Source organism: Nicotiana tabacum, chromosome 8 (genome assembly GCF_000715075.1).
Source record: "Nicotiana tabacum cultivar K326 chromosome 8, ASM71507v2, whole genome shotgun sequence".
NCBI classification, from domain to species: Eukaryota; Viridiplantae; Streptophyta; class Magnoliopsida; order Solanales; family Solanaceae; genus Nicotiana; species Nicotiana tabacum.
Window position 1 is genome coordinate 1,490,199 of NC_134087.1, and position 25,361 is coordinate 1,515,559.

General features: G+C 34.0%; 1 protein-coding gene and 1 pseudogene across 1 annotated transcript; both read right to left on the reverse strand.

Annotated features, from left to right (window-relative positions):
* Positions 1–15,670, reverse strand: part of LOC107811490 (immune-associated nucleotide-binding protein 9-like) — a 37,333-nt pseudogene extending 21,663 nt beyond the window's left edge.
* A 2,015-nt stretch (positions 15,671–17,685) lies between these two features.
* Positions 17,686–22,081, reverse strand: LOC107764722 (FACT complex subunit SPT16-like). The gene is made up of 2 exons (XM_075218877.1): positions 21,740–22,081; positions 17,686–21,154 (listed from the first exon to the last, which is right to left on the reverse strand). Exon 2 carries the CDS (start codon positions 21,125–21,127, stop codon positions 17,939–17,941), a length of 3,189 nt encoding a protein of 1,062 aa, XP_075074978.1. The 5' UTR covers positions 21,128–21,154; positions 21,740–22,081; the 3' UTR covers positions 17,686–17,938.
* Positions 22,082–25,361: the final 3,280 nt, after the last annotated feature.

Sequence of the window (25,361 nt, forward strand, 5' to 3'; positions counted from 1 at the left end):
TTTTGGATAGAGAATACTTACCCAAAATCAAATTCGTGAAGAACCCCTCCAAAATCGTCCAAAACCGAGGTCTACAACTCTAAAAATAATAAAATCCCTCAAACCCCCGAATATATGATTCTGCTCAGGTTATGCGCATTTGCAAACAGAGACGCCGCATATGCAGCCTCGCATTTGCGAGGAAAAGTTTGCATCTGTGAACCCAACTTACCAGGCCAGGATCCGCATCTGTGGAAAACACAGTCGCACCTGCAACAACACAGAAGGGTCAAACGAGCCGCAGAAGCGAACAGCTTCGCATATGCGATCATTGCGCCGCAAAAGCGGCCATCGCACCTGCGTGCAAAACTCCGTAGAAGCAAAGATTCCTGCCAAGCCTTAATCATCGTAGAAGCAATTACACTCACGCAGAAGCGGAGCCGCACTTGCGCTCTAAAATGTCGCAGATGCGAAGCACTAGAACCAGACTTGCCCAAAGCATGAAAATGATCTCAAGCTCGTCCGAAACACACACGGGGCCCTTGGGAACCCGTCCAAGCATACCATCAAGTTCCATAATATAACACAGACTTACTCGAGGCCTCAAATCACATCAAACAATGTCGATACTACGAATTGCACCTCGAATCAAACTTATAAACTTCCAAATCTTCCAACTTCCAAAACTCGTGTCGAAACATATCAAATCAACCCGAAATGACGTCGAATTCTGCATGCAAGTCCGTGATGACACAACGGAGCTAATCCAACTCTCAAAATCGCAATCCGACCCAATATAGTCAACTCCCGGTCAAACCTCTCAACCTTTCAAAACTTCAAAATATCAAAACGCCATTTCGGAGTCATCTGTACAAAAGTCAAACTCCGATCAACTCTTACCGCTTAAGCTTCTAAACAAGAATTCTTCTTCCAAATTGATCCCGAATAATCCGAAAATCGAACTCGATCACACATACAAGTCATAACACATAATACGAAGCTGCTCGAAACCTTAAGCAGCCGAACGAGACGCTAAATTTCGATTATTTTTTAAATAGTGGCTATTTTTCAATTACGACGTGTAAATCTGACTATTTTTGAATTTCACTTTAAGTTATGCCCAATATCAGATAAGAAATTTTGAGATTTTGTTGCATATATAATCCGGCGAAAAAGTTATTTTTTTATAGTTCTTTTTTTAATAAGGTCAAAACTTAAAAGGTGACAAATGAAAAAAGAATATATAAATCATTTGTGCAAGGGAGAAATTCAAAAATAGCCAGATTTACAAGTGGTCATTCAAAAATGGCCACACTTTCAAAAGTTATCGAAATTTAGCCACTGTTCATGTAAATATAAATATGAATGAAAACACTGTTCAAAGTCCGAAAAATACTCCTGCATAATATACCGAAATTCCAGTATAATATAAAGGAGTTCCAGCAGAGTCTCGTATATTATACTGGAGTTCCAGCAAAGTATACTAGAACACCATAATATGCCGGAAGTTTATACACAGGTGTACCGAAATCTAGTATATTATACTGGACCAGTCTTTGTTACAGTAAAACAGTGACTATTTTTCAATGACTTAGCAAATATTGATTATTTTTGAATGACCAATTCGAAAACTCGCTAGTCAGTACTATTTTAACTTTGTGCAAATCCAGGGGAACATGCAGTTGATACTTGTGGAAGGATTGGTTTAGCGTGTAGATGAACGGTGCTCCTTTAGTCATCAAGGAAACTTTGACTGGGTCCCTTTTTTTAAAAATCCTAAAACAATTTCGTCATCTGAAGTGCCAAATGAACGAGCCCAAAGTTCGCTGGATTCAAAATAAATTGGGCCTAAATGGATCAAATACGGCTCATAAGGGAGAAATTCAAAAATAGCCAGATTTACAACTGATCGTTCAAAAATAGTCCAATTTCAAAAGTAATCAAAATTTAGCCACTTTTCATGTAAAGATAAATCTGAGCAAAAACACTATTCAAAACCCAAAAAATACGCCAGTATATTATACTGGAGTTCCAGCATAAGTATGCTTGAACTCCAGCATATTCTACCGGAGTTCCAGGATAAGTATGCCAGAACTCCAGCATAATATGATGGAGTTCCAGCATAAGTACACTAGAACTCCAGCATAATATACTGGAGTTCCAACTAGTATAATTGTCCAGTATAATATACGGGAGTTTGGAGCACCGGTGCTCCAGTCTCCAGTACATTATACTGGAGTCAGCAAAGTATACCGGTCCAGCATAATATGCTGCAGTTCATACACAGGTGCACCGAACTCCAGTATATTATGCTGGATCAGTCTCTGTTGCAGCAAAATAATGGCTATTTTTATTGACTTCGTAAACACTGGCTATTTTTGAATGACCTGTCCGAAAACTGGCTATACCGTGCTATTTTTACGGCTCATAATCCTCCAAAATGACCGAACCCATTTTGCTTTTCAAAAAGAAAAAGGAGGTGAAAGTGAATACATTTCTCTAAACTATTAGGATAAAAATTGTGTGGAGAAGCCACTTTTTAAAATGGTATTTATTTTTTATCCACTATTTTCAATGCTTAGCAATAGTAGCCACTAGTCTATTAAAATTAATATGAAAAGACTTGTCACCCTTTCTTCTATCTCTTTTCATGTTAGGGAGAAGAACTGTGAAAAACTTATAAGTTCTTCGTTTTCGTTCCAGTCTTTCGCTGTATGAAGATCTATAAGTTCTTCGTTTAAATTTCCTGTGACATCCATTTAATGTAGATTTTTCATTCCAGTCTTCCGCTATACAAAGAACCTACAAGTTCTTCATTTTTTTTTTCTCTACATAAAGAACCTAATTTCTTGTGACATTCATTCCATATAAATCTTGAAGATTAGGTCAACAGATTAATTCATTAATTGAAGCTGTATTTTTAAGGTTATTATATCCTACATTTCCATCATATTCTTTTCTTGATAAGACTTGCGATATAGGCCGGAGTTCCTACTGTAGATTTTGGTTGTGAACGCAATGTTGCTGACTAAACAATGAAATAACACCAGTCAGAAACTGAATTAAGAAATACAAATGACGTTTTGTTTTCTGCTACGTTATGGATCCTAACTTACAGTTACAAGTTCAAAAGTTAAGGACACTTGGTCCTGAACTTCGAGTTTCAAGTTCAAATGTTAAGGACCCTTGGTCCTGAACTTAGAATTACAAGTTCAAAAGTTAAGGACACTTGGTCCTTAACTTAGACTAACAAGCTCAAAAGTTAAGGACAATAGGTCCTGAACTTACAGTTACAAGTTCAAAAGTTAAGGACAATAGGTCATGAAGTCATGAGCTTAGACTAACAAGCTCAAAAGTTAAGGACAATAGGTCCTGAACTTAGGCTAAGAAGCCCAAAAGTTAAGGACAATAGATCCTGAACTTAGACTAAGAAGCTCAAAAGTTAAGGATAATAGGTCCTGAACTTAGACCAACAAGCTCAAAAGTTAAGGACACTTGGTCCTGAACTTACAGTTACAAGTTCAAAAGTTAAGGACGTGTAGTGCTGAAGTCCTGAAGTTAAGTTCAAAAGTCAAGGACATGTAGTCCTGAAGTCCTGAACATAGAGTTACAAGTTCAAAAGTTAAGGACATGTTATCCTGAAGTTAAGGACATAAGCAGAAGGGTATTTTCGTCCGGGCAGTTAAAGTTTATTAAAGCAGTGACTAAAGAAATTTTAAATAGTGACTTAAAAGTAAATATATGTATTATTAGTGGCTAACTGTGCACTTCCCCCACTGTTAGGTTATACCATTTCGACCCAATAGTTTGATGAGTCAATTCAGTTTGGGGTACTATCAATTTTTGATTGCGTCAAAAATTATATACATTCGATAGCCGAAAAAGGTATTCAATATATATAACTTTTGTATATAACATACAATATATACATACATATAAATAAAATAATATTTTTTCGGTTAATATTTTGAGAGCGGCTATACATTGTCTAACATGTAAGTTGGGTTGAGTCACCAAACTAAACGGGACAATGAATTACAAACACAAGAGTAGACTTGATCACATATTATGAAATAGAAGAATGGTACCCTTACAACAGTGGGGCATGATGGAATCCACTAAGAAGAGAATTAAAATACTCATCAAATGAAGCTATCCTCTATGTATAATAAGATAGTGCAAATATTTAACTTTCAAATTAATGTTTACTACATAACAGTTTTTTCCAAAAGCCTCTAAAAATTGTAACAGAATTCGAAAGACTTCTAACTTGTAAATTGTAGTATCATGATCTTAACGACAAAAGCTAATGCTTTTGTTTCAAATAAAAGCATATGCTCTTTCGGCGTCTCTTTCGCTTGTCCAGTAACCTCTTCTTTTAGGAACCCGGTCTTAACGTCTCGAGCATTTATTGAGGTAGTAAAATATTATGTTTCAGAAGGATCTTTCTTAGTATTAAAGTCTTTAAGACAAAATGCCGCTGGAAAAACAAAAAAACAAAACTGCATATCGTGATGTAGTCTTTAATAGTCGTAACCTATCAAACATGCAAATACACAGACCTTAATTCTTGCACTCGCTCCGCTACAAAAATATTGCTGAATTTGATGTTTCTAATATACCAAGAAAAACCGACCAACTTTGGTCGGTTTCCTTTGGCGCAAAAATGCGGGAAAATATTTTTGAGTCTCACAATAGGTTATTTTTGTGCGAAAATACAATTAAAGAGTATAAATAAAAAAATAAGACAATCTTAAAATAAAATGCACAAATGGTCTAGTGGTAGAATAGTATGTTGCCACAGTACACACCCCAGTTCGATTCCCAGATGGTGAATCTTTTGATTACATAATTAAAATACCGACCAACTTTGGTCGTTTTTTTTTTTATATTTTTTTGAATTTAATTGACCGACCAATGTTGGTCGGTATATTAAAACGATCATCAAAATACCGTCCAAGCATATTTGGTTGCATTTTGGTCGGTAATTGGCATAACCGACAAAGTTGGTCGGTTTTTTTGATCGGTATTTTCCGGATTTCTAGTAGTGAATCGGGATCTAATCAGGATTTACCTAACAACAGATTTTTAAAGAATTTCTGAAGTAAAAGATTATCAGTAAAACTATATTGGGAGCAGGGAGAGTTGGAAATAATATCAGCAATTAATGAAAGCTAAGAAGCAATCTGCAACAGCATGAGAAAATCAAGCCATTTCTGATAAATATGGAATCTATTATCAACTTACTCTAAACAAGCTAGAGATACACATTCAGATACAAATATCAAATACTCATTTTCCATGGACAAACAGATGTTTTCATATAGAAAAAAAGCAAAAGTTTTTCAGCAATATAATGATACTTACCACTTCAGTTAGTCGCGTAAATTTCTCCTCATAATACTTGGGAATTGGTTCCGTCGACTCATTTTTCCCGTTCTCAGCATCACCAATCAAGGAACTAATCTTCATGGCCTGATTATATATGAAATTTCATGTTCAGTAAATGGGTTAAAAGTCACCTTCCTTGTGTAAAGTACTAACAAGGATAGTTAAGAATATAATCCAATCGAACTATATTAAATACAAACCTGTAATTCCTTGAACAATTCATTTGTATATGGTACACCATCATTCTTCTCCAAAACCAGATTCACAAGCGAAAGAAGTTCTTTCAATTGGTCGTCTTTCTTTGTTGGATCTTTAGTCTTGTTGTCAAAAAGCACTTTCCTATTATCACATAACTTAAGAGTTTCCTGTAAAGGTAATGCAAACAATACTTCAGAACAACACTTTTCTCAATCATAAACACAGTCAACAACAACAACATCAACAACATAGTGTAATCACACATGTAGGGTTTGGGAGAGTAGCGTGTACGTATACGTTACCCCTACCTTTAAGAAGGCAGAGAGGTTGTTTCCGGTAGAACCTCGGCTTAGAAACCATATGCACAATCACAGCGTGAAAATGCTTGGCATTAAACTTCAAAGATAAAGAACTCGCCAAAATAAGGGAAATAGCCAAAAATGAATCATAATTCAGAAGGCTAGGGTGCAAATATATTTGACAAAACAATGTCTGCACATAATCTTACCTTTAAAGGCTCAGGGCAGTCATGGCCTAAGTAACCGTCCAAAGTCTCACCACTATCTTCAAGCTCATCACCTCCAGTGAAAACTACAATCATGTAATCACTAATTTTGTTCCCAAAGAACTCCTGAAAGCTCTGCACTGCAGCTAGTTCTTCTCTTGAAAACCGCGTTCGCACAGACAAAACTAAAAGAACAGCATGGATCCCATCCTTGGCCAAATCCATGCACTTAACAATTTCTTTTCCAATAACCTCAGGCTCACCAGAAAAGTCAAACAACCCTGCAATTCCAACAACCTTCGCGATAAGTAATATCATAGATTTCAACCTCAGCCCCAGATAAACCCTGCAATGCCTTAATAGGTAGAATCTCTTGGAAAGATATCTTTCCCTTCTTTCACTGCGCCTTTTCACTCTTTAACTACTTGAACGAGGAGGGCAAAGGGGTGCTATCATATATAAGAAAAACTGCTGCATTTTGGCAGCAGTTAGCTCTCTCTCTAACTAGAAATTTGATAAGAAAGGTGCAAAATGATTGCAGGCTAGATTCAAGGTATGCCAGTAGTCCACGAAACTTTCAACATTGGTTGAGTTTTAAGTGTACTTTAGTAAGAGTATGAAGGATATAATGGATACTGGAGAAAGACTCCTATCTGTGCTAACTATTTTTGTTTGGTTTTATTTGTTACGTTTCACTACTAGAAATCCGGAAAAAAGAGACCAAAATTTAGCGACCAAAATTGGTCTGTGGGAAAAAGCGACCAAAGTTGGTCGCTAAACTAGCGAAAATAATAAAATAAATAAAAGAAACAAAATAGCGACCAAGGTTGGTCGCTACTTGGTTGCTATATTAGTCAAAATGTTGACTGGACTGGTCAGACTTTCTTGGTCAAACATTTACTGAGATTAGTGACCAATGTTGGTCGCTAAAGTGGGACCCACCTACAAAATTTTAATAATTATATTATTATTTTAAAAAAATTATAAAATATAAATATATATAATATAAAAATGGCGACCAACGTTGGTCGCTACTTAAAGGGTAGGCAGATACCGACCAACTTTGGTCGCTTAAATGGGGCCCAGTTATACAATTTTAATAATTATATTATTAATTTAAATATTATATGAAATATAATTAAATCTGATTTAAATATAGCGACCAACTTTGGTCGCTAAACTAAATTCTTGAATAAATAGCGACCAAAGTTGGTCTCTATTCAGGTCAACAATGGTCAAAATTAAAAATCACTTTTGTATTTACTATCTAAATAATATAAATATAAGTCGTTAATACTTTTGTAATACAAGGGATGAATAGTACTATGAATCGTGCGTTTCTCTCTCTCTCTCTCTCTCTCTCTCTCTCTTATATATATATATATATATAAAATATATACTTACGCTATATTATGCACTGAGTATAAGTCTATTAGGTAATATTATATCGAATATAGCTTACATATATAATATATATACTTACGCTATACTATGCACTAAGTATAAGTGTATTAGGTAATACTGTATCGAATATAGCTTATATATATACTTACGCTATACTATGCACTAAGTATAAGTGTATTAGGTAATACTGTATCGAATATAGCTTATATATATACTATATATACTTACGCTATACTATGCACTAAGTATAAGTGTATTAGGTAGTATTATATCGAATATAGCTTATATATATAATATATATACTTACGCTATACTATGCACTGAGTATAAGTGTATTAGGTCATACTGTATAGAATATAGCTTATATATATATATATATATATATATATATATATATATATATATATATATATATATATATATATATATATATATACTTACGCTATACTATGCACTAAGTATAAGTGTATTAGGTAATATTGTATCGAATATAGCTTATATATATATATATATATATATATAGCTTAAATTGAATTAAAATCCTAAATTTATACTACATATGTACATAATTTTAAATTGTATTATACACACACACACACACACATATATATATATATAGCTTAAATTGAATTAAAATCCTAAATTTATACTACATATATATATAATTTTAAATGAATTAAGAGTAATATAATTTTTTTCTAAAAATTCAAAACTGATTTACCTACCAAAATAGCTACCAACTGTGGTCGCTATTTTTAATTCCAGAGTGTCAAAACCGGGATCCACTCCCATTCTTTCTAAAAATTTCCCAAAATCTCTCTTTTCTCTCTCACACTCAAACCCCCCCTCCCCCCACCAACGACCACCGCCCAGCTGCCGTCGTCGCCTCTGCCTCTGCTGCGTCTCTCTCATTCTCCACCTCCTAAAAATTCTAGGTTATAATTACAATTTATATCTTTTGTGTAAGCTTATAATGTTTTGTTTATTAGCTATGATTTAGTTTCAAATGACTAGTGTTTCAATTGATTATTTAACATTGTATTTTATAGAAACCTAGGGTTTAGGTTGTATTTATCATTATTTAACAATTTATAAAAATTTAGGGTTTATAGAAATCTAGGATATAAATTGAAACTTTTAGGATATGAGTTGAATTTTTAGGATATGAATTGAAACTTTTAGGATATAAGTTGAATTTTTGGGATATAAATAGAAATTTAAGGATATGACTTGAACTTTTGTGGATATGAATTGAACCTTTAAGATATAAATTGAACTTTTAGTTTATGTTTAAACTTGTAGGATAAGAATTGATGAACTTTTAGTTTTTAGGTTTTGTTCTTGTGAATTGAACTTGTACGATATAAATTGAAGCTTTTATGTATGACTTGAACTTTTTACGATATGAGTTGAAACTTTTAGGATATGAGTTGAACTTTTAGGAAATAAATTGAACCTTTAGGATATGTATTGAACCTTTAGGATATGACTTGAAGTTTTAGTTTATGTTTAAACTCGTAAGATATGAATATAACTTTTAGTTTTTAGGTTTTGTTCTTGTGAATTGAACTTGTAGAATATAAATTGAAACTTTTAGGATATGAGTTGAATTTTTAGGATATAAATAGAAATTTTAGGATATGACTTGAACTTTTGTGGATATGAATTGAACCTTTAGGATATAAATTGAACTTTTAGTTTATGTTTAAACTCGTAGGATAAGAATTGATGAACTTTTAGTTTTTAGATTTTGTTCTTGTGAATTGAACTTGTACGATATAAATTGAAGCTTTTATGTATGACTTGAACTTTTTAAGATATGAATTGAAACTTTTAGGATATGAGTTGAACGTTTGGGAAATAAATTGAACCTTTAGGATATGTATTGAACCTTTAGGATATGACTTGCAATTTTAGTTTATGCTTAAACTCGTAAGATATGAATATAACTTTTAGTTTTTAGGTTTTGTTCTTGTGAATTGAACTTGTAGGATATAAATTGAAGCTTTTAAGTATGACTTGAACTTATTAGGATATGAATTGAAACTTTTAGGATATGAGTTGAACTTTTAGGAAATAAATTGAACCTTTAGCATATGTATTGAACCTTTAGGATATGACTTGAACTTTTAGTTTATGTTTAAACTCGTAGGATATGAATATAACTTTTAGTTTTTAGGTTTTGTTCTTGTGAATTGAATTTTTAGGATATGAATTGAAAGTTTTAGGATATGAGTTGAATTTTTAGGATATAAATAGAAATTTTAGGATATGACTTAAACTTTTGTGGATATAAATTGAACCGTTAGGATATAAATTGAACTTTTAGTTTATGTTTAAACTCGTAGGATAAGAATTGATGAACTTTTAGTTTTTAGGTTTTGTTCTTGTGAATTGAACTTGTACGATATAAATTGAAGCTTTTATGTATGACTTGAACTTTTTACGATATGAGTTGAAACTTTTAGAATATGAGTTGAACTTTTAGGAAATAAATTGAACCTTTAGGATATGTATTGAACCTTTAGAATATGACTTGAAGTTTTAGTTTATGTTTAAAAGGAAATAAATTGAACCTTTAGGATATGTATTGAACCTTTAGGATATGACTTGAAGTTTTAGTTTATGTTTAAACTCGTAAGATATGAATATAACTTTTAGTTTTTAGGTTTTGTTCTTGTGAATTGAACTTGTAGGATATAAATTAAAGATTTTATGTATGACTTGAACTTTTTAGGATATGAATTGAAACTTTTAGGATATGAGTTGAACTTTTAGGAAATAAATTGAACCGTTAGCGTATGTATTGAACCTTTAGGATATGACTTGAACTTTTAGTTTATGTTTAAACTCGTAGGATATGAAAATAACTTTTAGTTTTTAGGTTTTGTTCTTGTGAATTGAATTTTTAGGATATGAATTGAAACTTTTAGGATATGAGTTGAATTTTTAGGATATAAATAGAAATTTTAGGATATGACTTGAACTTTTGTGGATATGAATTGAACCTTTAGGATATAAATTGAACTTTTAGTTTATGTTTAAACTCGTAGGATAAGAATTGATGAACTTTTAGTTTTTAGGTTTTGTTATTGTGAATTAAACTTGTACGATATAAATTGAAGCTTTTATGTATGACTTGAACTTTTTACGATATGTGTTGAAACTTTTAGGATATGAGTTGAACTTTGAGGAAGTAAATTGAACCTTTAGGATATGTATTGAACCTTTAGGATATGACTTGAAGTTTTAGTTTATGTTTAAACTCGTAAGATATAAATATAACTTTTAGTTTTTAGGTTTTGTTCTTGTGAATTGAACTTGTAGGATATAAATTGAAGCTTTTATGTATGACTTGAACTTTTTAGGATATGAGTTGAAACTTTTAGAATTTGAGTTGAACTTTTAGGAAATAAATTGAACCTTTAGGATATGTATTGAACCTTTAGGATATGACTTGAAGTTTTAGTTTATGTTTAAACTCGTAAGATATGAATACAACTTTTAGTTTTTAAGTTTTGTTCTTGTAAATTGAACGTGTAGGATGTAAATTGAAGATTTTATGTATGACTTGAACTTTTTAGGATATGAATTGAAACTTTTAGGATATTAGTTGAACTTTTAGGAAATAAATTGAACCTTTAGCATATGTATTGAACCTTTAGGATATGACTTGAACTTTTAGTTTATGTTTAAACTCGTAGGATATAAATATAACTTTTAGTTTTTAGGTTTTGTTCTTGTGAATTGAATTTTTAGGATATGAATTGAAACTTTTAGGATATGAGTTGAATTTTTAGGATATAAATAGAAATTTTAGGATATGACTTGAACTTTTGTGGATATAAATTGAACCGTTAGGATATAAATTGAACTTTTAGTTTATGTTTAAACTCGTAGGATAAGAATTGATGAACTTTTAGTTTTTAGGTTTTGTTCTTGTGAATTGAACTTGTACGATATAAATTGAAGCTTTTATGTATGACTTGAACTTTTTACGATATGAGTTGAAACTTTTAGAATATGAGTTGAACTTTTAGGAAATAAATTGAACCTTTAGGATATGTATTGAACCTTTAGGATATGACTTGAAGTTTTAGTTTATGTTTAAAAGAAAATAAATTGAACCTTTAGGATATATATTGAACCTTTAGGATATGACTTGAAGTTTTAGTTTATGTTTAAACTCGTAAGATATGAATATAACTTTTAGTTTTTAGGTTTTGTTCTTGTGAATTGAACTTGTAGGATATAAATTGAAGCTTTTATGTATGACTTGAACTTTTTAGGATATGAATTGAAACTTTTAGGATATGAGTTGAACTTTTAGGAAATAAATTGAACCTTTAGCATATGTATTGAACCTTTAGGATATGACTTGAACTTTTAGTTTATGTTTAAACTCGTAAGATATGAATATAACTTTTAGTTTTTAGGTTTTGTTCTTGTGAATTGAACGTGTAGGATATAAATTGAAGATTTTATGTATGACTTGAACTTTTTAGGATATGAATTGAAACTATTAGGATATGAGTTGAACTTTTAGGAAATAAATTGAACCTTTAGCATATGTATTGAACTTTTAGGATATGACTTGAACTTTTAGTTTATGTTTAAACTCGTAGGATATAAATATAATTTTTAGTTTTTAGGTTTTGTTCTTGTGAATTGAATTTTTAGGATATGAATTGAAATTTTTAGGATATGAGTTGAATTTTTAGGATATAAATAGAAATTTTAGGATATGACTTGAACTTTTGTGGATATAAATTGAACCGTTAAGATATAAATTGAACTTTTAGTTTATGTTTAAACTCGTAGGATAAGAATTGATGAACTTTTAGTTTTTAGGTTTTGTTCTTGTGAATTGAACTTGTACGATATAAATTGAAGCTTTTATGTATGACTTAACTTTTTAGGATATGAATTGAAACTTTTAAGATATGAGTTGAACTTTTGGGAAATAAATTGAACCTTTAGGATATGACTTGAAATTTTAGTTTATCCTAAAAGTTTATCCTAAGATATGAATATAACTTTTAGTTTTTAGGTTTTGTTCTTGTGAATTGAACTTGTAGGATATAAATTGAAGCTTTTATGTATGACTTGAACTTTTTAGGATATGAATTGAAACTTTTAGGATATGAGTTGAACTTTTAGGAAATAAATTGAACCTTTAGCATATGTATTGAACCTTTAGGATATGACTTGAACTTTTAGTTTATGTTTAAACTTGTAGGATATGAATATAACTTTTAGTTTTTAGGTTTTGTTCTTGTGAATTGAACTTGTAAGATATAAATTGAAACTTTTAGGATATGAGTTGAATTTTTAGGATATAAATAGAATTTTTAGGATATGACTTGAACTTTTGTGGATATGAATTAAACCTTTAGGATATAAATTGAACTTTTAGTTTATGTTTAAACTTGTAGGATAAGAATTGATGAACTTTTAGTTTTTAGGTTTGTTCTTGTGAATTGAACTTGTACGATATAAATTGAAATTTCACGATATGACTTGAACTTTTTACGATATGAGTTGAACCTTTAGAATATGACTTGAACTTTTGTGGATATGAATTGAAGGTTTAGGATATGAATTGAACTTTTAGTTTATGTTTTGGAATTTTAGATTGCTGGAGGATTATTAGAAGAGGTTGATGACGTTATTAGACATGCAATAGAACTTCCACCAAGAATAACTAAGACACAATACCTGGCAAAGTGTGCCTTAAAGTGTTCTTCTCATTAGCGACAATGATGATGAGAAGGCAATGGCATGTGTTTCAAATAGTGATGGTGTAGGTAGGAATTAGTATTTTCTAAGTAGATAAAAGAAGAGCTTATAGAGTAATTCTGTACTTCATTTTCCATGAGGAAAAGATGTTTAATTGAGAGTGACAAGGTTGATGAAAACGGAATGTATTTCGTTGGTCATGGCAGTTCCCATAGAATAGGGATCATAAGACTCTATGATGACAGAGATTATAGGAAGTTTTGTTCTAAATTTTCTTTCAAGTCTGATCCGTACAAGCTTAATGTGATATTGGTGATATTTCTTCGGATTCAAACAATGATTTGACCGACAAAAGTATGGAAATGCTCTTAAAAAGAATTAAAGGTAAAAACTTTTCAGCATCCTTCTCTACCAAGAAAAACATTTTACCTTTAATTCTTTTTAAGAGCATTTCCATACTTTTGTCGGTCAAATCATTGTCTGAATCCGAAAAAATATCACCAATATCATATTAAGCTTGTACGGATCAGACTTGGAAGAAAGTTTAGAACAAAACTTCCTATAATCTTTGTCATCATAGAGTCATATGATCCCCATTCTATGGGAACTGCCATGACCAACGGAAAACATTTCGTCTTCATCAACGTTGTCACTATCAATCAAACTTCTTTTCCTCTTGGAAAGTGAAGTAGAGAATTCCTCTATAACCTCTTTTATCTACTTAGGAAATGTTAAATCCTACCTATACCATCACTATTTTGAAACACATGTCGTTGCCTTCTCATTATCATTGTAGCTATAAAGATCAACAATTGATCAAAGACACACCCTGTCAGGTACTGTATCCAAGTTATTCTCTGTATCCAAGTTCATCCCGAGTAATAGTACCACGAGGATAATCACCAAAGCCACCAGACAGCTTTATGATGCCAATGAAGCAAGATGAGCTATTCAATGAAACTCGTATTATAAAGAAGAAGAAAGAGACTGATTCAGAAAGGAGGGTCGAGCCTCGACTATATACATGTAAGTTTTTTACTTTTCATCAAGTATTTTGATTTACTTTTATATAAATTTTGAAATACTAATTCAATATATATAATTTTTCATATAGGTTCGCTTCACATGCAGCTGACGTGGGGGAATTCATACGCAGTCAATCACCTAATGAATCGGGCGAGGCAATCCAACTTTCGGACGAGGATGCTGAAAGAACACTCCTTGAGTACTTTATATACTTTGAACTAGACAAAAAAAATTAGTTCTATTGTGTTAGTTCTTTTTAGTTCGAATGGGCTTGTAATAAGCGTTAACTTAGTTTTGTTAGCTTAATGTGTTAGTTCTATTGATTGTTGCTTTTAATTGTTGTTGTTGTTGTTGCTGGCATAAAATGCCTGTTTAGGATGTTTGGTAAGCTGGCAGGTGGTGTAGCTGCCAAAACAGGCAGTTTCTGACAAAAATACACCAAGAAAAGCGACCAACTTTGGTCTCTATTTGGTCGCATTTCACTATAAAAAAAAATAATTTTCTGGGCAATAGCGACCAACCTTGGTCGCTACCTGCCCATATTTCTATTAAAAAAAATACAATTTCTGGAAATATAGCGACCAATGTTGGTCGCTTATCTTTAAAAAAAAAATTAAATTCTTGAATTTAGCGACCAACTTTGGTCTCTATTGTCCAGATTTTAAAATATAATATTTGGATTAGAGACCAAAGTTGGTCGCTTTCTAATGATTAATGATAAATTAAAAACAACGTATTTCATATATAGAGACCAACTTTGGTCGTCAAATTTGTATTATTAAATTAATATAGCGACCAAAGTTGGTCACTAAAGTCAAAATCAGAATATTTAGTCATTTTACCTTAGAGATCAAAATTGGTCGCTAATTAGCGACCAACTTTGGTCCCTAAAATAAAGGGACCAGCAATATTGCGACCTGGCATGTTTGGTCGCTTTTTGGTCGCTTTTTGTGGTCGCTTTTTACCGAATTTCTATTAATGTTTACATGTATAGTATGGTCAAACCTATAGTGTAAAATGTTTACCACTTAATGCTATGCTAATAGAATAATTAAAACAACTTACTCCCTAAATGACAACTCTAACTTTGTCCAAAAAAACTGGAACAATGCACAACTTCAGGAACCAGATATTGCAAACATATAAAATTGCTAATCAAGAACCTTGTATATAGGAAAGTAGTTGACTATACCAGGGGTATCGATCACACCAATAGTCAGTCCATCATCAAATTGTGTACTATTAAGTTCACAAGTAGTTGTAACACCAGAAGAGCTATACTTTGATGTGAACACTTTTCCCCCAAGAATGCTATTGCCTGTAGCACTCTTTCCGTTACCGGTGCGGCCCAACAGAACTAGTGTCCGAGCTTCATTTTTTTGTAAATTCCGAATCATCATTAACTGAACTTCCACCCATTTTTCTTGTTGAATCAAATAACCTACGACAAAGGACAAGTTCAGAGCAAAGGATAAAACAGCAGAAACAAACATGCAGTTGAAGAAATACAGCATTCACCGTAAAACATCATGTATAGTATTTACATTTTCTTGGCATTTTCAAAGCTCCAGACTAGAACCAATTCAGTATAATATATGTAGACCAACAACAAAAGAGATAAAACTCTAGCTAAGAATCAGATGTGAGAATCACAACAACAACAACAACAACAACCCAGTATAATCTCACTAGTGGGGTCTGGGGAGGGTAGTGTGTACGTAGACCTTACCCCTACCTTGGGGTAGAGAGACTGTTTCCAAATAGACCCTCGGCACCTTCCCTCCAAGAACTCCCCACCTTGCTCTTGGGGTGACTCGAACTCACAACCTCTTGGTTGGAAGTGGAGGTTGCTTACCATCAGAACAACCCCTCTTGTCTTACTACAACAAACCTAAAACAAACCTCAGATGTGAGAATCCTGATGTTAAAATAGGCCTACTTACTACAACAAACCTAAAAATAAATTCAGCTTAATCTAAAACGGCACGGTAAGAAACTCAACCCCACAAAAACAAAACACTCAACCAAAAAGAAAAACGAAAATATCATACTAGGTGGTAAGTGAATATGGGCAAGGAAGACACTAATTACAACTTACCACCAAACTTGAACCTCCATGCAAAAAAAGAAATGCATTCAGAGTACGACATAAAGTTATACTAGCATTCAGGTTATTTGACTTTAAAAAAGAAGATAAGCATACACGAGCATAGCATCAATTAGGAAAACAGAATCTATAGCAACCTCATGCATGGTTTAATAGGGTAGAAAAACAAAAACAAAAAGAAGCAAAAACAAACAGTATGTTGACAAGCACAAATTTTTAAACATTAAATCATGTTTTATACACTAATGAAATAGGCCAAATCATCCAAAAAAAAGACCTGTTTCTCCAACAAATAGAAATAAGAGTTTGAGCAAAGAGACTGCAGTTTGGAATAGAGAGAGTTTGAGCAACGGATGAGAATAAATAACAACTTAATTTATTGGTAAAAGAGAGTGTTTGTGGCTTTTCATTCTCCAATCCAACAAGTTCACTTACCATTTACGTAAACAGTTTCTACCTCGGGACACTTAATAGTCGCGCTTTGGAGCTAATGATGATATGCTTTATTGAGTTCATTGCATGTTTTCAATTATTTTCTTTTAACAGTATTTATACATTCATTATATAATACTTATTATACATAACTTATTATAATATTGCATAATATTATATATAAAAATTCGGATATCGTCGAATAGCTGAAATCTTCACGTAATAATAACTTTAAAATTTTAATCACAACTTTCAAGTAATATCCCAACCAACCTTAATCATCAATTTGTCAAAAACTTCAACAAATCATAAAGCTATTTATGATTTTTCAAGCTTTTATCAATCACAACAATGGATTTAAATTTTTTAATTTAATTCAACCAATAATATTTAAATTTGTAAGATAAACATGACACTCTCATATCAGTTTCTAACACAGTTCTTTATACATTGTTAATAGGTGTAAAGAAGTTTCAACGTTTATACAAAATAGGCTAAATTGGGTAAGAAAAAATAATATAGGCTAAAATTGAGTGTACGAAACCGTGTGTCTTCTTTCTTTTTGGCTTATTTCTTTTTTAAAAGTCATATTTTTATTTATATTCTTTTAATTGTTAATTAAAATATTTTTACACTCTTAATATTCTTGTTTATTCGATGCATACTTAACTATTTGGTCATGATCACGCCTCAATTTGGCAGTCGCTCTCTTTTAGACGTATAACAAATTGGAAAATCAAGTTAGAAGTGAAATCAAGTTAGAACCTAAACAAAAACTCCTGACCACAAAGGAACAGTTTGCCATTGGCATTAAGATGAGATGTTTGCTCACGCACACCACCATATACCTCCAGACAACACATGCTATCTAGCTACATAAGCGTAATCAGAAATGTTGGACCAGTTGACAAAATCATGCTCCAAGCACCCAAAGTGGAGTGCGAAGAAACAGTTTAGAAGTACTTGCGATACACTAAGGCTACAAATTTACAAGAAAAAACTAAACTACCGTCCTCTTGAAGCGCAAAAACAAATAAAGAAAAGGGAAACGAACCAACATTCTAAATAGATTCTACTCTAAATATGCTATATAATTGTTCTAAAACAAATCGCTTCAGCAATCTAAGGCTCCAAATTGGAAAGCTCTTCCATCAAAACTACCTGAACTTCGTTCGCTTAGGAGCAGCAGAAGTTGGACCAGCTCGTGACTTCCCAAAGTTCTTCTTTCTCCTCCTCTCGTCCTCACTATCTGATTCATTCCCCTTCTCCCTATCTGCATTGCTTGCCTCCTTCTCCAACTCCTCCCATGTTTTGCCTTTTTCATCCTCTGAGTCTTCCTCATCATCCTCTTCCTCTTCTTCCTCAGAATCTACAAGAGATTCACTATCAGAGTCATCGTCATCTGAATCCGACTCAGGTTCGGCATCTGAAGGTTCATAACCTTGATCTGATTCCTCTGAATATCCAGATTCTGAGTCAGAAGCATCTATATTTAAAAATTCCCAGCCACCTTCATCTATAAATTTTTGAGGGTCACTAGTTATGGTCTTCAATACTTCACGCCAATTCAGATTCATCTTACTCTCATAATATTTGATGTCAGTTGTGTCAAGCCATTCCTTGATGCCATCAAGTGCAGAGGTCGGGATGGAATCTATGCGCATGACATCACGCTTGAAGTCCTTGAAGACAATTGCCATATCAAAATTCTTCTGCCCAAACCCAACTCTCTCCAAGTTCACAATCTCAATTTCACTTAGGGTTATCACAAGAAATGGGGTCTCTATCAGCTCAACCAGACAGCTTGAGGTTGGCACAATGAATGCTGACGATTTATAGGGGACTCCATGGAACCCAAGTTCTCTCAGAGGTTGATCAAACTCCAGGTCGAGTCCTTTAAACTGGGGCTGGCTCCACATATCATTCACCCGGTTCACAAAATTTTGGAAGTCCATGTTGATTTTGTTCTTTCGATCTCTTTCTCTCTGTTCTTCCTCAATCTCATCTGGGTCATACGCAGACCGCTTTCCACCTCCAAGTGTCTGGACCACATCCATTACCTCAACATAGAACTGCACATCCTTGGTTTTCTTGTTTCCTACCATTATGTGGTTATGTAGATGGACGTGAAGAAGGGTAATCATTTCCTTCTCTGCTGGCTGAAAAAACGCATGCTTGATGTTGCCAAACATGATGTCAACCCGCTCATCTGGTCTTGAGGTTGAGTACCGGAAACCATTGACATGAGCTTCCAATGTACCTGGAAGCTTTCTTGCACGACCACCAAAAGAGGGGCGAATCCATAAGTCGGAGAGCCTAACTGGCTTGAATTTATTCCCTGCAAGTACAAGTTTTTCCTGAGTCACCAAAGTTGCCCTTTCGGCTCTCTCAGACTCCCTGGCCATAACATTCCGTCTTAGAGTTTTAATCATCTGAACTACTTCACTTATGTGCCTTGGATCCTTAGAACGAAAAGAAACTTCCTTCAGGTAAATGGCACCCTGATTCTTCAAAGCATTTGCATCAACAGGTGTAAAAGGGGCACCAGGAACATTGAAAATGATACGGATGTAGCAGTTGCGGTTGGTATCCTGCTGGCTCGACACAGTCTTAACAGTAGCCACATGGAAAGGAACCATAGTACCATATATCGGTAGAAGAATGGCTTCATTCTTCTGGTCAACCTGAATAATCATCTCCCTAGGAGGTGGTAGGTCATTAATGCTCTTATAGGCAACAAGGTCAGTTGAGGTCCTAGCAGCACTCCTATTGTTCCCAGATAAAGCCCCTCCACCAGCAAGACGACGCGCAGTTTCTTCATTCTTCTGACGGGCAAGTTCTGCCTGGTGCTGCCTCCGGAGCTCTTCTTGGTTGTTTGATCTAAGTGTTGCCTTTGAATACAATGCCTCCTTCCTATTTGACTCAGTTTTCACCTTAACCCCCTCCTCCTCCTCCTCTTCCTCCTCTTCATTGAATGAATAGGCTACGTCCTTCAAGGCTTTGGAGCTCAGCTGAGTAACCACCTCACGGCCATCGTTTGTGACAATAACTGTATCTGCCAACAAAAGTGAAAAATTCCTACTCTTTTCTTTGCTGGTCTCAGTTTGCAAATTCTGGAAACCTAGTGATACATTGAAAATCATTCCCTCCCTCAGCACCTTATCATTCTTAGCATTAAGGATCAGCCCCGACTCCCGGAACTCGAGACCAATCCCAGTCCCAGCAGATTTTGTTAGGTTGTTAATCAATTCTGGAGCATTGCTCTCAACTACTGCAAGAGCTGCTTGATACACGGCACTAAGCTTGTTTCCCGCCTTCAATGCACCAATTGCTGCCTCATGAGCTTTAAGAAGAACCTCATAAGCCTTGGTCTGCTTCAAAGTTGAATCAATAAGAAATGATCTGGCAACATTTGAACAGTAGCTGTTGTACCGCGATCCAACTGCACATATGATCACGCTGGCAGAATCATAGTACAAATGGTCATCATTGCTTGTAGCACTAGGTCTAAGATCGAAATTCCCACCACTCTGGAAGATCGGAGGGTAACATATGTCAACATTCTCAGCTTTCAGCTTCACCTTAATTTTAGCAGGTTCCAGAATAGCCTTTTCTGTATCATCCATTAATAAGGAATGAGTTACTTTCTTCTCCTCATCAATAATTTTCTCAAGCTTTGGAACAACATAGTTCTTCATTGCAGAAGCAGTCAAATATGCAGCTTTCTTCACGTTTATTATCTCACTCTGGTCCTTCACGGCAAAGAGGTTAGCCAGCCCATTTGTGATATCACTAAGAGGAAGGCTTGAATTTCTCATCTTATCGGTCCACATCTCCAAGAGTTTTCCTTCAGGCGCCTCTTTTGCAATATATCCAATGACTGAGGTATCACGACCATCTGACTTTGACTGCATACGGATAGCCCGGAGCACACTTTCCATTTGAGCAGTCCCATCTTCACCTTTCCCCTTCACGTGCATGACAACCTCCACATTCACAGCCTCTTTAGCAGCGGATTTCACAACATTGAGCAACGATGCCTTCTTCTGGCTACACAAAAAATGTATCTCCTTGTCTCCAAAAACCATAATTGTCTCAGGGAACTCGTACCCTAGCAACCAAATATTGACAGCTGAGGACTTCAAGTATCTCAAGTCCTCCGAAGGTGGCGGTGTAGCTATAGCAAGTACATCAGAAGAACCCCAAAAGTCATCTTTATGTTCGCGCCAGTGTGAATATAGGGCCTTCAGTCGGCTACTGAAAGTATTCAAGTCAATTGTATAAGCATTTCCACCTGCCACACTCCCATTTGAAGGTGGTCCATTTCCATTTCTCTCTTCAACCATGGCTGCGTCAATAATTCCTTCACTAATCTAGACAAGAAAAGACAATCACATGCAAGTTAGTAACAACGAAGAGGCAACAAACCATACAACAACAACAACTATGCCTCAGTACCAAACAAGTTCGGACAGGCGATATGAATCCTCATTCCTTTCATTTAGCTCAACTCAACTCATAATCATTATCAAAATAAATAAAAGAGCAAGTATGTCTTTTCAAAATCATAAGAAACCTAATAAAAAGGGGAATGACTTCAAGTGGTTAACACCTTCACCGCAAAAATTCATGGTCCGGAAAAAAATTAGGGCTTTTCAATATAACTGTGCAAACACCCAAATTAAAAACATGACACAAAACTTAGTAAGCACATTTCCATCAAATATACCTAAGGTGCAACAAAATTAGGGTTTTCAAAGCTAAGAATAACCCAACAGCCTTCAAACCAAACTTAAAATATCTAAAAATTTAGAACATTCCTCGAATAAAATCAGAAACCCCAAAAAGATTACCAGCCAATCATACACTTCGGTTCCAACTCCAAATTAGGGTTTCTGAAGTCGAATGAATACAATAATAATGTACAAATTGTAGAAACAGAGGGGGAAAAAACTCACAAATTTAAGTCGGCCTCGTAAACTTTGGATCCGAGAATCCGCCAATTAGGTCTAAACTCCGATAAATTAGGTGAAATATAAGCTGTTTGCGGCGGCGCAAGAAGTCGGTTGAGGGTTTCAGATACTCTTTAACAATAAATAAGCAGGAAAAATACAGAATTATTGAAACAAAAAAATCAATTGAATAGCTGGAAAGTAAAGCAAAGAACGAAAAGAGGGTTCACAAATCGAAGAACGAAAGGCAAATGCGAAGGGAAGAAAGGCCGAACGAGAGAAGAAAAGAGAAGCTCTGGTTATATGGAGGGAGAAGAAATAACAGAGCGAATGATTTATTTGAAATTCGGCGAGTCTAGAAACTTCAGTATTTTTATTGTGGAGTTATATGAAATAAGGTTTGTAGTTTCATGGAATTACATGAATGCCACCAATATTTCAACATAAAGTGACAGTTTCGTCCTTTCATGATATTTTGGTCTGACGAAAATATCACATTCATCGGGGAAAATCAAAGGCTGGATGAAATCATAACAGGGGTATTAACGTAATTTTACAACATTAAATGAGAAGGCTAATCTAGATTAGAAGGGTAATAAGGTACTTTCAGCTGTCTAGGAATGTCTTCCTTTTACTAACGGAGGCGTTAAAGTGTGCTCTAGTTCCCTCCAAAATCCGCAAATGCTCTTTTCTGAAAAAATATGAAACAATTATAGGCATACTTTATTAGACATAAATTGTTAAAATGGTTCCTTAAACTTGACAAGAGGGGTTGCTCTGATGGTAAACAATCTCCACTTCAACTAAGAGGTTGTGAGTTCGAGTCTTCCCAAGAGCAAGGTGGGAAGTTCTTGGAGGGAAGGATGTCGGGTTTCTATTTGGAAACAGCCTCTCTAGCCCAAGTACTGGGGACTAAGTGGGATATTGGAGAGAAGGATGTCGAGTTTCTATTTGGAAACAGCCTCTCTAGCCCAGGTACTGGGGACGTCATTATCTCACTTGAAAAGTTGAAATGCTCTTATACGTTTCTTATTAATTCATCAATATCTTAAGTATTAACGCCATATCAATTTCACCAATATCAAATTAAAAAAATTATTTAGGTTTTTCTGTTTTGCGTCACTTTGTATTTTCAAATAATGAAAAAAATTAGCTTTCACAAAATTTAACCATAAGTTTTTTCAATAAATTCACCAGAAGCTTTTATTTTAAATTTCAACATTTCTTTAAATTATTATGTCCTAGCATTTATCTTGGACAATTTAATTTTCTAATTGTTTGATCATACTCATCAGTTTTAAGACATTCTCATGTTGTTTGTCCCTTTGCTTATTTTTTCCAAATTTTCTCATAAATATTTTATATGAAATATATCTTCTTCTTGTTATGAAAAACAAATATTGCATTAAACAGTAAAAGAGTTACATATAGGGAGCATCTAAGGTAGTTCTACATCTACATTATACATTACATCAATTCCATCCCTATTTGGTTCTATCGCTTTTAAATATACAATTCTTTTCATTCTCAATTTTTGCTCTTCAATTTAGCTCCAAATCTTTTCCAAAAGCTTCAAACATGACTCAACACAAGAGCACTCCAATAAATTCTCTTCTTTTTTTTTTTTGGTAGGAAAAAATTATTGTATTAATTATAAAGATGCATTCATACAGAGAGGATGGTGTTGCTACTAGTAAAATTGTTACTAACATCTATTGTGGAGTGTTGATCCAAAGGATCAGTACAAAAGGGAACTAAGTTAAAATTAATTGCTAATTATAATTCATGAAAAAGCGCATGTAATTCTACATCCATGCTATTTTTTGATGTTATATTACCAGCAAACCCCGTAATCCAATTTTTGTGAGCATCACGAATGAACCCTACGATGCCAGAATTCTCACTTTGACAAAAGACTGCTCTATCAATATTTAATTTATAATAATTTGGTTTTGGAGGAATCTATTTGATAGCAATTTATATTGTAGGAGTTTTAGCAAGAGACTTTGTCGCACAATAAGTAAATTATATTGCTTGATTGATTATATGTTGTATAGAGACATTATTTTTCTATGTTTAAAAGAGTTTGTATTATATTCCGTGTAACCCAAATATTCCATAAACCGAACGAAAAGAATTTGTGTAAGTGGAGGTCGTGGGGCATATAGTTTTTTCTTCTCTTGAAAAGTAAATGAAGCCATTAAGATGGAGTGGGAAATCGATTCAACGTATTAGAGATAGATAGTAAACCTAGAGTTTTCTAATAGGTTTAAACGTCAGGACAAGTCAGGAATATGTGATTGAGTGTTTCATTAGGGTCTTGACAATATAAACAAATTGCCTCCGATAGTAAATCTATGTGGTGGAGATAGTGGCGAGAAGGTAGACGGTTATGTGTAAGAGTCAAAGGAAGGACCTAATTTTTGTGGTTATGTGGAGCTTCCAAATCCATTTGTATTAAGGTTGATATGCATTAGTTGATGGCGCGTGATTAAGGAGAGAAGTGTACATGGATTATACCGAGAACAAACCATTGTTGGTCAAAACCCAGAATGCACTATCAATATTCCTTGTGTATATAGGGAAGTGGGGATTTTGCTTAAGGGCCTTGATACATTAAGGTATTTCAAAAGGAAATTTTTGCCAATTTCAACCTGAGTAAGTACGGTATGATGAAATTGGGAGGTTGAGGTCTTCTTCTGGCAAGGGTGCAGATATGGTTGAGCGCATGGTGGTTGTAGCTCCAACCCAAGCATCGGTCCATAATTTAATATGTTGACCCTTGCCTATGCGCCATTGTAAGCCTAATTAGCAGTGCGACCAGCCTTGGAGAATGTTCTTCCAGGTGTGGAAGAAAGTTGCAGCAGACGAATGTATACAAAGGTATTTGTAAAGTATTATTGTTGTCCGAAGTGCGGATGGTGTATGGAATAGCTTCCAGGAGAGACAAGCAAGTAAAACATCATTTTTAAGAGACATTATTTGTATGCCTAATCCTCCAACGTTTGGGGAGGGGGGGGGTTATTTTTTTTCCATTAGATTAGATGGAGTTTTTTTTTTTGCGAAGGTTGCCCCAAAGAAAATTTCGTTGATATTGCTCTATTTTATTTAATATGGATTTATGAATAAAAATGTATTGCATTACGTGATTAGGAAGTCTACTAAGCATGAATTTCATTTGAGTTGTTCTCCCTGCTTGGATATAAACTTAGTCCTCCGGCATGCAAGGCGAGCTTTGAAATTGTATATGAAAAATTAAAAGTCAGATTTTTGTGGTTGCTTAACGAACATAGGTCTTATCACCGTCTGTACTATTCTTTAAGAAGAAAACCTATGACTTGAAAATTTATTTTCAATCTTGAGAGTGTGTTAAAGTGAGTAAGCGTGTCAATTATGGCATGACAATTTTTGTTAGTTGCTTTAGACAGGAGAATGCCAACAAAGAAAAGATACGAGAGTTCAGGTCCACTTCGTGAAATTTTAATAGGCTTTCAGATAAGACAGTCTACCGACATGGAGATGCTACACGGGAGCATTTTCATACATATAATAATAATGTAAGGGGAGAGGGGATCGCCTTGGCGAATACCTTGAGACGGTTGGGAAAAAATTGTCTTTATGCCATTAA

Bases quoted from the DNA above. Each gene is read 5' to 3' on its own strand.
- LOC107764722 (XM_075218877.1), bottom strand. From the start codon at position 21,127: ATGGTTGAAGAGAGAAATGGAAATGGACCACCTTCAAATGGGAGTGTG.